We start from the raw sequence: 13,088 nt of genomic DNA on the forward strand, positions 1-13,088 counted from the left end.
CCAAATAAAGTCTTTGTGTACCCAGGAATAATAGACAAATGCGTGTTACCATTTCCATTGTGAAGAGGATGTGTCCCTACACAGTGTTGTACTGTCAGTGATGGTTGGAGACTGTCAGTATGTAGGGACACAGCCCTTTGACAAGAGGAATCGTAACACCAATTTGTCAATGCTCGCACAAAAAGGTGGTGTTTACTATAGCCACAGCAGAGCAGCGGTGGGGAAGGGAGGCCCAAGTTTGTGGAACAGCCCAGGGCCTATGATCTACTTAATCGGCCACTGCTGCAAACTGTAAACCAACTGAGTCAATGTATTCAACACGTTCCAAAATTGAGTTGTGCTGACTTTCCTGCACAACTGCAGAAGGTGAGTGTATATAGAATCTTTCGTCTGTACACTCTTTTCTGCTTATCCATATACCCCTGCAATATCACCTTAGAGGAGGGCCTGTGTCTCTCTTTTTTTTCGATACTGTATGTACAATTTATAGGCGCTTATTATCATTATCAATTAATAAATGGATTTGTGTGCTCTTGCTAAATTCTATAATGTCTTATTATTCCCATGATGGCTTTGATCAGGATTTTATTTCATCAGCTATACACTAGATGGCGCACACAGGATATTGTGGCCTAGGCATTCATGAGATTAGTTTACCATTAGCAGCCATCTTGGTACACCTTACACTAAACACTGCTTTACTACATGAGCTTTTCAATTACAGCTCTTCTGTATATACAGAGCTCTGCTGATAACACAGTACAGTTCTGTCGTATACACAGCACACACACAGTACAGTGCTGTTATATACACAGTGTGCACACACACACACACACACACACACACGCAGTACAGTTCTGTTATATACACAGTGCACACACAGCTCTGCTGCATGTATGTTTTCTACACACTTCTGTATACCCAATACAGCAACAACTCTGCTGCATGCACCGTATACACACACACCTCTGCTGCAGCCATCTTACATATGCTGTACATTTTTCACATACGCACATTTCTTTGTTCATCCCTGCACATAGGACCAGAACTTTCATCCCTAGGACATAAAATATAATTTCTTGCTCAGGTCCAGTGCCAAGTCACATGACAGAGCTCAAAGACAGACCCCTACCATGTGACTGATCACATGGTCATGACATAAGCAGAGGTGCTTTAGTTCAGAACCTGACTCCTCATCTCCTTCACGTAACTGATCACATGGTGATGACATCATCCAAGGTCCTTCACCACCTTATGATCTAGTATCTAGCCACTCTGCAGCTGTTAGAGGCTGGAAGTGCTGGTTACAGATGTCTTGGGTACGGGCGGCCGAGGAGCTCCAGTCACAGGGGCAGGATGACGTCTTTGATGAGGAGGCAGATGAAATGAAGCTTCTACAGAACGACTGGAAGAAATCCATGGAGAAGAGGCTGAAGGTCAGTGACCTAAACATCACCCCCTGTAGGTAGTCAGTCACCCTGCATTTCTTTACTATGTAATTGATCCAGGGCAGTGGTTCCCATCTCCAGTCCTGGGGCGCTCCCTACTGGTCATGTATTCACATACTCTCCTGAAATGTCCAAGCGGCTCCAAGAAAAAGGGGAGTCCTCCTTGAAGTGTTGTCAAGTCCTGACTAAATATTCCGCTCTCCTTGTCCCTGCAGCCTTTTTCACGCCTGAGCGTCACCGTAAACTGCGTCCTGCACCCTGCATTGTATGTGGTGGCTCCCTGGAGAGAAGAGGTCTGCAGGAAGGAGGAGAGGGGAACATTATGGCCTGGGGGTCTGTATTTGTTTAGGGGATGGTGGTGCGGTCATATGCACTACTTGATGACAAATTGACATCCGTCTTCTGATCTGTCACCTATTGACCACAACTATTATAAAAACGGAAGCGCTAATAATGACACAGTTTAGGTTCTGTTCACATCTGCTTTCAATTTTCTGTTATTCTGTTCCATCATAGGAGCAGAACAACAAGAAAAATGGAAGAGCCGGATCCGTCTCATGATGGAAATCAACGGAACCTATTGCGTTAGATCTATTAAGACTTGTGTTTCATACGCCAGTCTTAACAATTAGTTAGAGCAAGCAAACGCCTTAATAAATGTGCCGTGTCTTTCGGCTGTCCATGGCCGTTCGCCATCTTTTAGCTCCCACCCCCCCCCCCCCATAGGACATAAAGGAAACGTATACTCACCTCACCGCTTACTCCCTCAGCCTGCTGCATTACATACAAAGTGCTGACGCTGCCAGCATCAGGACCTTGAATGTGCCGACACCGGACATGGAGGGGAGAAGCCCTCAATGAATTAGAATATCATCATAAAGTTAATTTATTTCAGTAATTCAATTCAAAAAGTGAAACTCATATATTATATAGATTCATTACACACAGAGTGATCTATTTCCAGCATTTTTTATATTAATGTTGATGATTATGGTAACAGTTAATGAAAACCCAAAATTTAGTGTCTCAGAAAATTAGAATATTATATAAGCCCAATTTCCAAAATTATTTTTAATAACGAAATGTTGGCCTACTGAAAACTATGTACAGAATATGCCCTCAATACTTGGTCGGGGCTCCTGTCGCATGAATTACTGCATCAATGCGGCGTGGCATGGAGGTGATCAGCCTGTGGCACTGCTGAGGTGTTATGGAAGTCCAGGTTGATTTGATGGCCTTCAGCTCGTCTGCATTGTTGGGTCTGGTCTCTCATCTTCCTCATGACAATACCCCATAGATTCTCTATGGTGTTTAGATCAGGTAAATTTGCTGGCCAATCAAGCACAGTGGTTAATAAACCAGGTATTGGCCCCTGCCCACACTGCCAAAAGTACCAATACCTGGTTTAACCCCTTCCTGACATTTGTCGTAAGTATAAGTCATGGAAAGCCAGTGCTTCCCGCAAAATGTTGTATACTTGCGCCTAATGTTTGGCACCGGCTCAGAAGCTGAGCCGGTGCCAACATCGCCGGATATCAGCTGTATCTTACAGCTGACATCCGGCTGTAATGGCGGGGACCGAAATTAGCTTCGATCCCCGCCATTAACCCCTTCAATGCAGCGTTCAAACGTGATCGCTACATTTAAGCTGTTTGCAGCTCCTCGGAACCCCAGCAATGAAATTGCCGGGGTTCCGGTGGCTGCAATGGCAACCGGAGGCCTAATACTGTCCTCCCAGTCTGCCTAGCACGGAAGCCGGTCAAGATCCGGCCGGCGGCGGAGCCTGATCGGCTTCCGTAGCCGCCTGCAAGATGGCGCGGGCTCAGTAGCTCATCCGGTGTCATCAGCGGTGGAAGTCAGCTGTATGTTACAGCTGACATCCACCTGTAACGGCAGGAACCGGAGCTAGCTCCGATCCCTGCCATTAACCCCTTCGATGCAGTAATCGAAAGCGATTGCTGCATCGTAGCGGTTACTAGCAGATCGACAGGCAATCAGGACTGGCGACTGCTGCTATGGAAACAGGAGACACAATGGCCTCCTCCTCTGCCATTACGGAAGCCGATGTAGGCCCCGCCGGGAGGCGAAGACTAATCGGCTTGCTGTCAGTGAATAACTGACAGATCTAATACATTGCACTACATAGTTGGACCGTCAAGTCCCCTAGTGGGACTTGAGAAAAAGTGTAAAAAATAAAAGTTTGAAAACAATAAAAGTTTCAAGTAATAAAATAAAACACAATCCCCCTTTTTCTCTTATCAAGTCCTTTATTATTGAAAAATAATAAACCATATATATTTGGTATCGCCGCGACCGTAACGACCTGAGGTATCAAAATATTATATTATTTATTGCATGCGATGAACAGTGTAAAAAAAAAAAAAAAAAAAAAAAAAAACGTAAAAAACGTTACCAGAGTTTCTGTTTTTTAGTCACTTTGCCCTACAAGTATTGGAATAAAAAGTGATCAAAAAGTCGCACGTATCCAAAAAATGGTACCTATAAAAACTATAGCTCGTCTCTCAAAAAACAAGCCCTCATACACCTCCGTCGACTAAAAAGTTATGGTTCTCACAACTTGGAGACAGAAAAAATATATTCTCTTTACAAAAGTAATTTTATTGTGCAAAAAGTTGTAAAACATAAAGTGCTATAAATTAGGTATCGCCAGAATCGTACTCACCCGCAGAATAAAGGTAACATGTAATTTATAACGCGTGGTGAACGCTGTATAAAAAAAAAAAAAAACAATGCCAGAATTGCGTTTTTTTGTTTACCTGGCATCCCAAAAAATAGGATAACAGGTGATCAGAAAGTCGCATGTACCCCAAAATGCTCGTACCGCAAAAAAAAGCCCTCATACCACTACGTCTATGAAAAAATAAAATTAGTTAAGGCTCCAATAAGTCAGGAAATAAAAAATATGTAGTTGTGCCGGCCCGAGGGGAACATTTCTTCTGTTTCAAGAGGCGATTTATCAAGGACCTAAAATTAGGGAACCAGGAAGGGGAGAGCCCAAACATATCTGCTAGAAGCGAGGGTGCCCGTATTATACCAGGACAACACTTTCCCAGGAAAATTCCCCAAACTGCAAAGGTGCAGAGTGTGGACCAAAAGGGGCAGAAGAAAGGATGCCATATATCAGTGCGACACCGGCCTGTGCAGAAAGGATTGCTTCACAGCGTAACACACAGCTATGGATCATTTTATTGTTTACCCCATTATTATACCACTTGACTATGCCCCTTATATACTCCGCCTGGCTTACATGTACCCCCACATTATAAATGGAAACACCAGCAATACTCAAACAAATCTACTACCAAGCAAAATCCGCGCTCCAAAAGCCAAATGGCTCTCCCTCCCCTCTAAACCCTACAGCGTGCCCTAACAGCAGTTTCCTTCCACATATATGGCATCGTCATACTTGGGAGAACCCTTTTAACAATTTTTGGGGTGTGTGTCTCCAGTGGCATAAGCTGGGCATGACATATTTGCCACTAAAATGGCATATCTAGGGAAAAATATACATTTTTAAATTGCCACATCCGCAGCGCATTCATTTATGGAAAAGACCTGTGGGATGAAAATGCTCACTACACCCCTTAATAAATGCCTTGAGGGGTGCAGTTTCCATAATGGGGTCACTTCTCATGGGTTTCTTTTTATTATTTCACATCTGAGCCTCTGGAGTTGTGAACCAATGCTTTGTAAATCGCCAAATTAGGCCTCAATTTTACATTGTACTTTCACTCCTGAGCCTGGTCGAATGTCCAGGCAAAAGATTAGGGCCACATGTAGGGTGTTTCTAAAACCGGGAAACACAGCATAATAATTAGAGGGCTGTTTTGTTATGGTGGCACAAGCTGGGCACCGCATATTGGCATATCTATGGAAAAAATCCCATTTTCACTCTGCAACATCGAGTGCACACTAATTTCTACAAAACACCTGCAGGGTTAAAAGGCTTACTACACCCCTAGGTAAATGCATTGAGGGGTGTAGTTTCCAAACTTGGGTCACTTCTGGGGGGTTTCCACTGTTTTGGGCCAACAGGCGCCCAGAAACCAATCCAGTAACATCTGCACTCCAAATGGTGGTCCTTCCCTTCTGAGCCCTGCCGTGTGCCTAAACAGCAGTTTATGACCACATATGGGGTATTGCCGTACTCGGGAGAAATTGCTTTACAAATGTTGGGTTCTTTTTTTACCTTTTATTTGTTGAGAAAATGAAACATTTTGCGCTAAAACTACGTCTTATTGAAGAAAAAGGATTGTTTTTATTTTCATTGCCCAATTCTAATAAATTCTATGAAACATCTGTGGGGTCAAAATGCTTACTACACCCCTAGATGAATTCCTCAAGAGGTGTAATTTCCTAAATGGAGTCACTTTTTGGGCATTTTCATTGTTTTGTCCCCTCAGGGGCTTTGTAAATGTGGCATGGCCTCTGCAAACCATTCCTGCTAAATGGGATCTGCCCTGCTGTGTGTCCAAACAACCGTTTATTACCACATGTGGGGTATTGTTTTACTCGGGAGAAATTGCTTTACAAATTTTGTGGTGCTTTTTCCCCTTTCAGTCCTTGTGGAAATGAGAAAAAAATTAGCTAAACCTACATTTTCTTTGAAAAAATTGATTTTTATTTTAAGGGCCTACTTCCAATAATTTCTGCAAAAAACCTGTGGGGTCAAAACGCTCACTATACCCCTAGATAAATTCTTCAATGGGTCTAGTTTACTAAATGGAGTCACTTTTTAGGCGTTTTCATTGTATTGTCCCCTCAGGGGCTTTGCAAATGTGACATGGCCTTCGCAAACCATTCCTGCTAAATTTGAGCTCCAAAAGCCAAATGGCGCTCTTTCCCTTCTAAGCCCTGCCGTGTGTCTAAACAGCGGTTTATTACCACATGTGGGGTATTGTTTTACTCGGGGAAATTGCTTTACAAAATTTATGGTGCTTTTTCTCCTACAGTCCTTGTGGAAATGAGAAAAAAAGCTAAACCTACATTTTCTTTGAAAAAATTTAGATTGTCATTTTCAGGGCCTATGACATCTCAAATATTTGTGACAGACTTTTATGGCATATCCACAAGATAAGTTGAGCATACCCCTTTAAAGAGGCTCTGTCACCAGATTTTGCAACCCCTATCTGCTATTGTAGCAGATCGGCGCTGCAATGTAGATTACAGTAACGTTTTTATTTTAAAAAAACGAGCATTTTTGGCCAAGTTATGACCATTTTTGTCGTTATGCAAATGAGGCTTGCAAAAGTCCAAGTGGGTGTGTTTAAAAGTAAAAGTCCAAGTGGGCGTGTATTATGTGCGTATATCGGGGCGTTTTTAATACTTTTACTAGCTGGGCGTTCTGACGAGAAGTATCATCCACTTCTCTTCAGAACGCCCAGCTTCTGCCAGATCACGCTGTGACGTCACTCACAGGTCCTGCATCGTGTCAGACGAGCGAGGACACATCGGCACCAGAGGCTACAGATGATTCTGCAGCAGCATCGGCGTTTGCAGGTAAATCGATGTAGCTACTTACCTGCAAACGCTGATGCTGCTGCAGAATCAACTGTAGCCTCTGGAGCCGATGTGTCCGACACGATGCAGGACCTGTGAGTGACATCACAGATCTGCACTGCCAGAAGCTGGGCGTTCTGAAGAGAAGTGGATGATACTTCTCATCAGAACGCCCAGCTAGTAAAAGTATTAAAAACGCCCCGATGTACGCACATAATACACGACCACTTGGACTTTTACTGTTAAACACACCCACTTGGAATTTTGCAAGCCTCATTTGCATAACGACAAAAATGGTCATAACTTGGCCAAAAATGCTCGTTTTTTAAAAATAAAAACGTTACTGTAATCTACATTGCAGCGCCTATCTGCTGCAATAGCAGATAGGGGTTGCAAAATCTGGTGACAGAGCCTCTGGGTCCTAGTGTTGGCCAAACATTTATGACCACATATGAGGTCTAGCCATACTCGGGAGAAATTGCTTTACAAATGTTGGGGTGCATTTTCTCCTTTTATCTTTTGTGAAATTGAAAAAATGCAACATTTTAGTGGCAATAATGTTGATATTAATTTTCACAGCCTAATTCCAATAATTTCTGCAAAAAACCCGTGGGCTCAAAATACTCACTATACCCCTAGATAATTTCCTCAATGGGTGTAGTTTCCAAAATGGGGTCACTTTTGGGGGATTTTCAAACCTGACATGGTGCCTAAAATATATTCTAATAAAAATAAGGCCCCAAAATCCACTAGGTACTCCTTTGCTTCTTGGCCGGTGCTTCAGTCTAGTAGCACGCTACGGCCACATGTGGGATATTTCCAAAAACTGCAAAACCTGGACAATAAATATTGAGTTGCATTTCTCTGGTAAAACCTTCTGTGTTATAAAAAAAAATTGTATTAAAATGTATTTCTGCAAAAGAATATGAAATTTGTAAATTTCACCTCTGCTTTAATTCCTGTGAAACGTCTAAAGGGTTAAACTTTTCTAAATGTGGTTTTGAATACTTTGAGGGGTGAAGTTTTTAAAATGGGGTGACTTTTTGGGGGTTTCTAACATATAAGGCCCTCACAGCCACTTCACAACTGAACTGGCCCCTGTAAAAACAGCCTTTTGAAATATTCTTGAAAATGTGAGAAATTGCTAAAGTTCAAAGCCTTGTAACGGTCTAGAAAAATTAAAGGATGTTAAAAAAAAACTATGCCAATCTGAAGTAGACATATGGGGGATGTTAATTAGCAACAATTTTGTGTGTTATAACTGCCTGTCTTACAAGCAGATACATGTAAATTGAGAAAAATGCTAATTTTTGCAATTTTTCGCTAAATTTTGGTGTTTTTCACAATTAAATACTGAACATATCGAGCAAATTTTGCCAGTCACATAAAGTCCAATGTGTCACGAGAAAACAATCTCAAAATCGCTTGGATAGGTAAAAGCATTCCGAAGTTATTCCCACATAAAGTGAAACATGTCAGATTTGAAAAATGAGGCTCTGTCAGGAAGGTCAAAAGTGGCCAAAGAGGGAAGGGGTTAATAACCACAGTATCACTGTGCTTTATTGGCCAGCAAAGTCGCTTGACCTAAATCCCATAGAGAATCTATGGGGTATTGTCAAGAGGAAGATGAGAGACACCAGACCCAACAATGCGGACGAGCTGAAGGCCACTATCAAAGTAACCTGGGCTTCCATAACACCTCAGCAGTGCCACAGGCTGATCGCCTCCATGCCATGCCGCATTGATGCAGTAATTCATGCAAAAGGTATTGAGGGCATGTACAGTACATACTTCTCAGTAGACAAACATTTCGGTATTAAAAATCATTTTTTAAATTGGGCTTATATAATATTAAAATTTTCTGAGAGACTAAATTTTGGGGTTTCATTAACTGTTACCATAAAAATCAACATTAAAAGAAAAAATGCTGGAAATTGATCACTGTGTGTAATGAGTCTATATAATATAGGAGTTTCACTTATTGAATTACTAAAATAAATTAACTTTTTGATATTGTAATTCATTGAGAAGGACTAGTATATATTTTTTTCATCTTTTAATTGTCCAATGGGTAGTCTGATCTATGGAGGATGGGGAAGGGGCGGTAGGCTGATCTGGGGAGGCTTTTCCTTAGGCTGTGTTCACACTGAGTTTTTTGCAGGAGGAATATTCCTCCTGCAAAAACTGCTCCAGACGGTTTTTGCACAGTGGTTTGAGGGTATGTTCACACGGCGGGGGTCCGTAACGGCTGAAATTACGGGGATGTTTCAGCCTGAAAACATCCCCGTAATTTCAGCCGTACCGGCATGTGCAGGCGCTTGAACGCCGCGTCAATTACGGCCGTAATTAGCGCTGCTATTCATTGGAGTCAATGAATAGTGGCTCCAATTACGGCCAAAGAAGTGACAGGTCACTTCTTTGACGCGGGCGTCTATTTGCGCGCCGTCATTTGACAGCGGCGCGTAAATATACGCCTCGTGTGAACAGACAAACGTCTGCCCATTGCTTTCAATGGGCAGATGTTTGTCAGCGCTATTGAGGCGCTATTTTCGGGCGTAATTCGGGGCAAAAACGCCCGATTTACGTCCGTAAATAGGCCGTGTGAACATACCCTGACAAACTCGTCAAAACACTCGTCGATGCGTTTTTTTTCCTCTTTCTGACTGATAGAAATGGGGTTTTGGAGGCGGAAACCGCCTCAAGATGGGTCATGACGCTTCTTTTTACCGCAACGCGTTTTTTTTTTACTCGCGGTAAAAAAACTAGTCCAACTCCCATTGAAATCATTGGGAGCCATTTTCGGGCGGTTTTTGAGGAGTTTTGCGGCGTGGTTTCCGCGTCAAAAAAATTCTGTGTGAACAGGGCCTTATAGATTTCTTATTTGACGCTCCAAATCTACCATGTATTTTAATGGGAGTTAGATGCAGAGTACTTTTCGCTTTGTGTTGTTCCTTTGGAGTCGCTCTTGACGTGGTTTTTACATTTACTAAATAGAAAAATATGCCTAAAGAAAGCAGCGTCTCAAAACGCGTGCCTTTCATAATCTGCTTCAAAATTTTGATGCAGATTTTTTCCTGACTGATAAAACTGAGGGTCATTTCACACATTTTGTTAGTGCTGATTTTGATGTTGAAACCACGTCTGAATCGGCGTCAAATAACAGCCAAAAGCGCTCCTCATTGATTTTAATTGGAGGCAGAGGCGTTTTTTTTTTTGGTTTTTTTCCTTGGCGGCTTCTGGCCAGAGGCAAATGATGCATCAAAAAAGCGCAGACCATTCAAAATCTGCCTCAAAATTCCCGAAGGAGTTCTGAGGCACATTTTTTCTGCCTGCAAAAAACCCTAGGCTCTGTTAACACTATGACTGTGTTCACACTGAGTTTTTTTTGCAGGAGGAAAATTGCTCCTGCAAAAACTGCTCCAGACTATTTTTGCACAGTGGTTTGACAAAAACTCTTCAAAACGCTCGTCGAGGCGTTTTTTTCCTCTTTCTGACTGATAGAAATGGGGTTTTGGAGGCGGAAACCGCCTCAAGATGGGTCATGACGCTTCTTTTTACCGCAACGCGTTTTTTTTACTCGCAGTAAAAAAACTAGTCCAACTCCCATTGAAATCATTGGGAGCCATTTTCGGGCGGTTTTTGAGGAGTTTTGCGGCGCGGTTTCCGCATCAAAAAACTGTGTGAACAGGGCCTTACATTAGCTCGTTTCAGTCAGGTTTGTGTCGTTCATTGACTGTCAGACTAGCATAGCATGCGGCACTTTTCTCTTCTATCCAGTAGAAAACCGAATCCCGACAGACCCATTGTTTTTGGCATGATACATAATTGGCTGTTTTCCATTACAGGAGGGTTATCTTGATGGGATGGATGCTGGAAAAGATAATTCCCTGCAGGCTGGATTCAATTTGGGATATAAACTGGGAGTGACCCTCCTAAAACCCTGCGCAGAGCTTAGAGGAACATTAAGGTGTGCCATAATTCATGTGTTGTCTTTGGTTATTTCTTTTAATGACAAATATGAAATTTTAATAATTTCAGGGTTTTTTAGTTTTTTTTATTTTTTTTTATTGCAGTTTTAATTTCCAGGGAAAAAAAAGTGTGTGTGTGAAGGAGGCCTTAAAGAGACTCTGTCACCACATTATAAGTGCCCTATCTCCTACATAAGGATATGGGCGCTGTAATGTAGGGGACAGCAGTGCTTTTTATTTAGAAAAATTATCAATTTACCACATTAGGAGCGATTTTAGCTTTATGCTAATTAGTTTCTTAATGCCCAAGTGGGCGTGTTTTTACTTTAGACCAAGTGGGCGTTGTACAGAGGAGTGCATGATGCTGACCAATCGGTGTCATACACTTCTCTCCATTCATTTAGTCAGTGCATAGTGACACTTCGTTGTTCACTATGTGCTGGCTTATACTGACTACAGCAGAGCAAAGTGTAATCTCGCTGTAACCTGTCATTTACAGTGTGATCTCACGAGATTACGCTTGCTCTGCTGTAAGTACCACAGAAACGTTAACGAGGTGTTGGGATTGTGAATAGACATCCCGTCCTGTCTGGAAGGAATGTCTATTCACTGTCTAAACACTTCAGTAACGTACAGTATAAGACAGCACATCGTGAACAACGCATTGTGACTATGCGATGTCTAAATGAATGGAGAGGAGTGCATGATGCCGATTGGTCAGCTTCATACACTCGCCTGTACAACGCCCACTTGGTCTAAAGTAAAAACACGACCAGTTGGGCATTAAGCAACTAATTAGTATAAATCTAAAATCACTCATAACGTGGTAAAAATAATTTTTCTAAATAAAAAGCACTGCTGTCACCTACATTACAGCGCCGATCTCCTTATGTAGGAGATAAGCCACTTATAATGTGGTGACAGAGCCTCTTTAAGGTGTACTTTACAGGACAATACTTTTATGTTCTCTGCTGTTTTTTTTATTGGGATAAAAGTGGTCCTGAAAACTAGTTAGAAATGGAATAGTTTCTCATGAATTTCTGACCTCTGAATACAATTATTTCTATGGTCTTATGGTGGTGATTTTTGTTTTCCATAGTGCCCTCATGACATGGTGTCAAGTTCATGAATCTAACCCTTCAACATATTCTCAGCTTGGTGACCTCTTAACTTCAGTGGCCCAGTGTGAAGACAACCTAGTGAAGGGCTTGTCATCCATTCATCAGATTCCTCATCCATCTGACCTATCAAGCACATTGGAGGACATGGATTTCACAAGTTGTGCAAAGGATTCCAGAGGGGAATCATGTAATGCTGGGCAGGATTGTTGCCACAAGGACTCTACTCCTACTTTATTGCTTGGCTGCAGAACTACACAACAATTAAGTAATGTAATGAAGCATGAATCTGGTCGAGTTCTCAGAGACACCATTGCTATAGCTCAACAAACTAATTGGTCTGCAGATCTTCTTTCTTATTTGCAGACGCTGAAAACAAAGTATTCATTGTTTTAATGCTGCTTCTCCTTTGTGAATGATACTTATCTGAAGTGCCTGGACTGAAATCCTCATCTAATATCAACAGCTATTAAAATCATTGTTTTTCCTAAAACTCTTCTACACGTAGCTCCTTTTATTCTGTTTTATATAGATCGGTTTTAATTACTATATTTATTGTAATACATGTATGGAGTAACTGATCAGAACTTTTTGGGAGTCTTGTTTTCTGGGAAAGGTTTTTTTTTCAATGGCTTAGGGCTCCAAGCATTATAGTTTGCAGATTGTAGTTTAGGTTCAGTGGTCCTTAAAAAAAAACAAAAAAAAAACTCCAAAGTTAAAAGGAGTATTCCCAACTTATAACCTGTGGCTATGCCACTGAAATCTGCCATAAATGTCTATTAGATGGGGTCCCAGCGCTGGGACCCGCACCTATAATGGGAATGGGGGCCACACACCCCCATTTCGCCAGGTACGGCTGTCACAAGTTGACGACTTCCGGGTGGAATTACTACTCGGTTCTGTTGTATGGGAGTTACGGATACATTGGAGCAGCGCTTGCTTGGCTGTTTCGGCATCTCTTATTGAACAGAGTCATGCATGTATGTGGCCCCCTATTTACACCCTGGAATTTACAGCTTGCGGCACCGCACCAG

The 13,088-nt window shown here is 42.1% G+C and overlaps 1 protein-coding gene across 1 annotated transcript; it reads left to right on the top strand.

The window, feature by feature from the left end:
* The first annotated feature begins 1,170 nt into the window (after positions 1-1,170).
* YAE1 (YAE1 maturation factor of ABCE1) lies at positions 1,171-12,524 on the top strand. Its single transcript, XM_075828564.1, has 3 exons — positions 1,171-1,436; positions 10,814-10,935; positions 12,036-12,524. The coding sequence occupies exons 1-3, from the start codon at positions 1,311-1,313 to the stop codon at positions 12,448-12,450; spliced, it is 663 nt and encodes a 220-aa protein (XP_075684679.1). The 5' UTR covers positions 1,171-1,310; the 3' UTR covers positions 12,451-12,524.
* Positions 12,525-13,088: the final 564 nt, after the last annotated feature.

This window comes from Rhinoderma darwinii, chromosome 5, assembly GCF_050947455.1.
Source record: "Rhinoderma darwinii isolate aRhiDar2 chromosome 5, aRhiDar2.hap1, whole genome shotgun sequence".
NCBI lineage: Eukaryota > Metazoa > Chordata > Amphibia > Anura > Rhinodermatidae > Rhinoderma > Rhinoderma darwinii.

What these genes read in the sequence shown, in the direction of transcription:
- YAE1 (XM_075828564.1), top strand. Translation starts at nt 1,311, where the DNA reads ATGTCTTGGGTACGGGCGGCCGAGGAGCTCCAGTCACAGGGGCAGGAT. An exon ending in CCATGGAGAAGAGGCTGAAG is followed by an intron (nt 1,437 to 10,813) that starts GTCAGTGACCTA and finishes TTTCCATTACAG; the next exon opens with GAGGGTTATCTTGATGGGAT. An exon ending in GAGCTTAGAGGAACATTAAG is followed by an intron (nt 10,936 to 12,035) that starts GTGTGCCATAAT and finishes TGTTTTCCATAG; the next exon opens with TGCCCTCATGACATGGTGTC.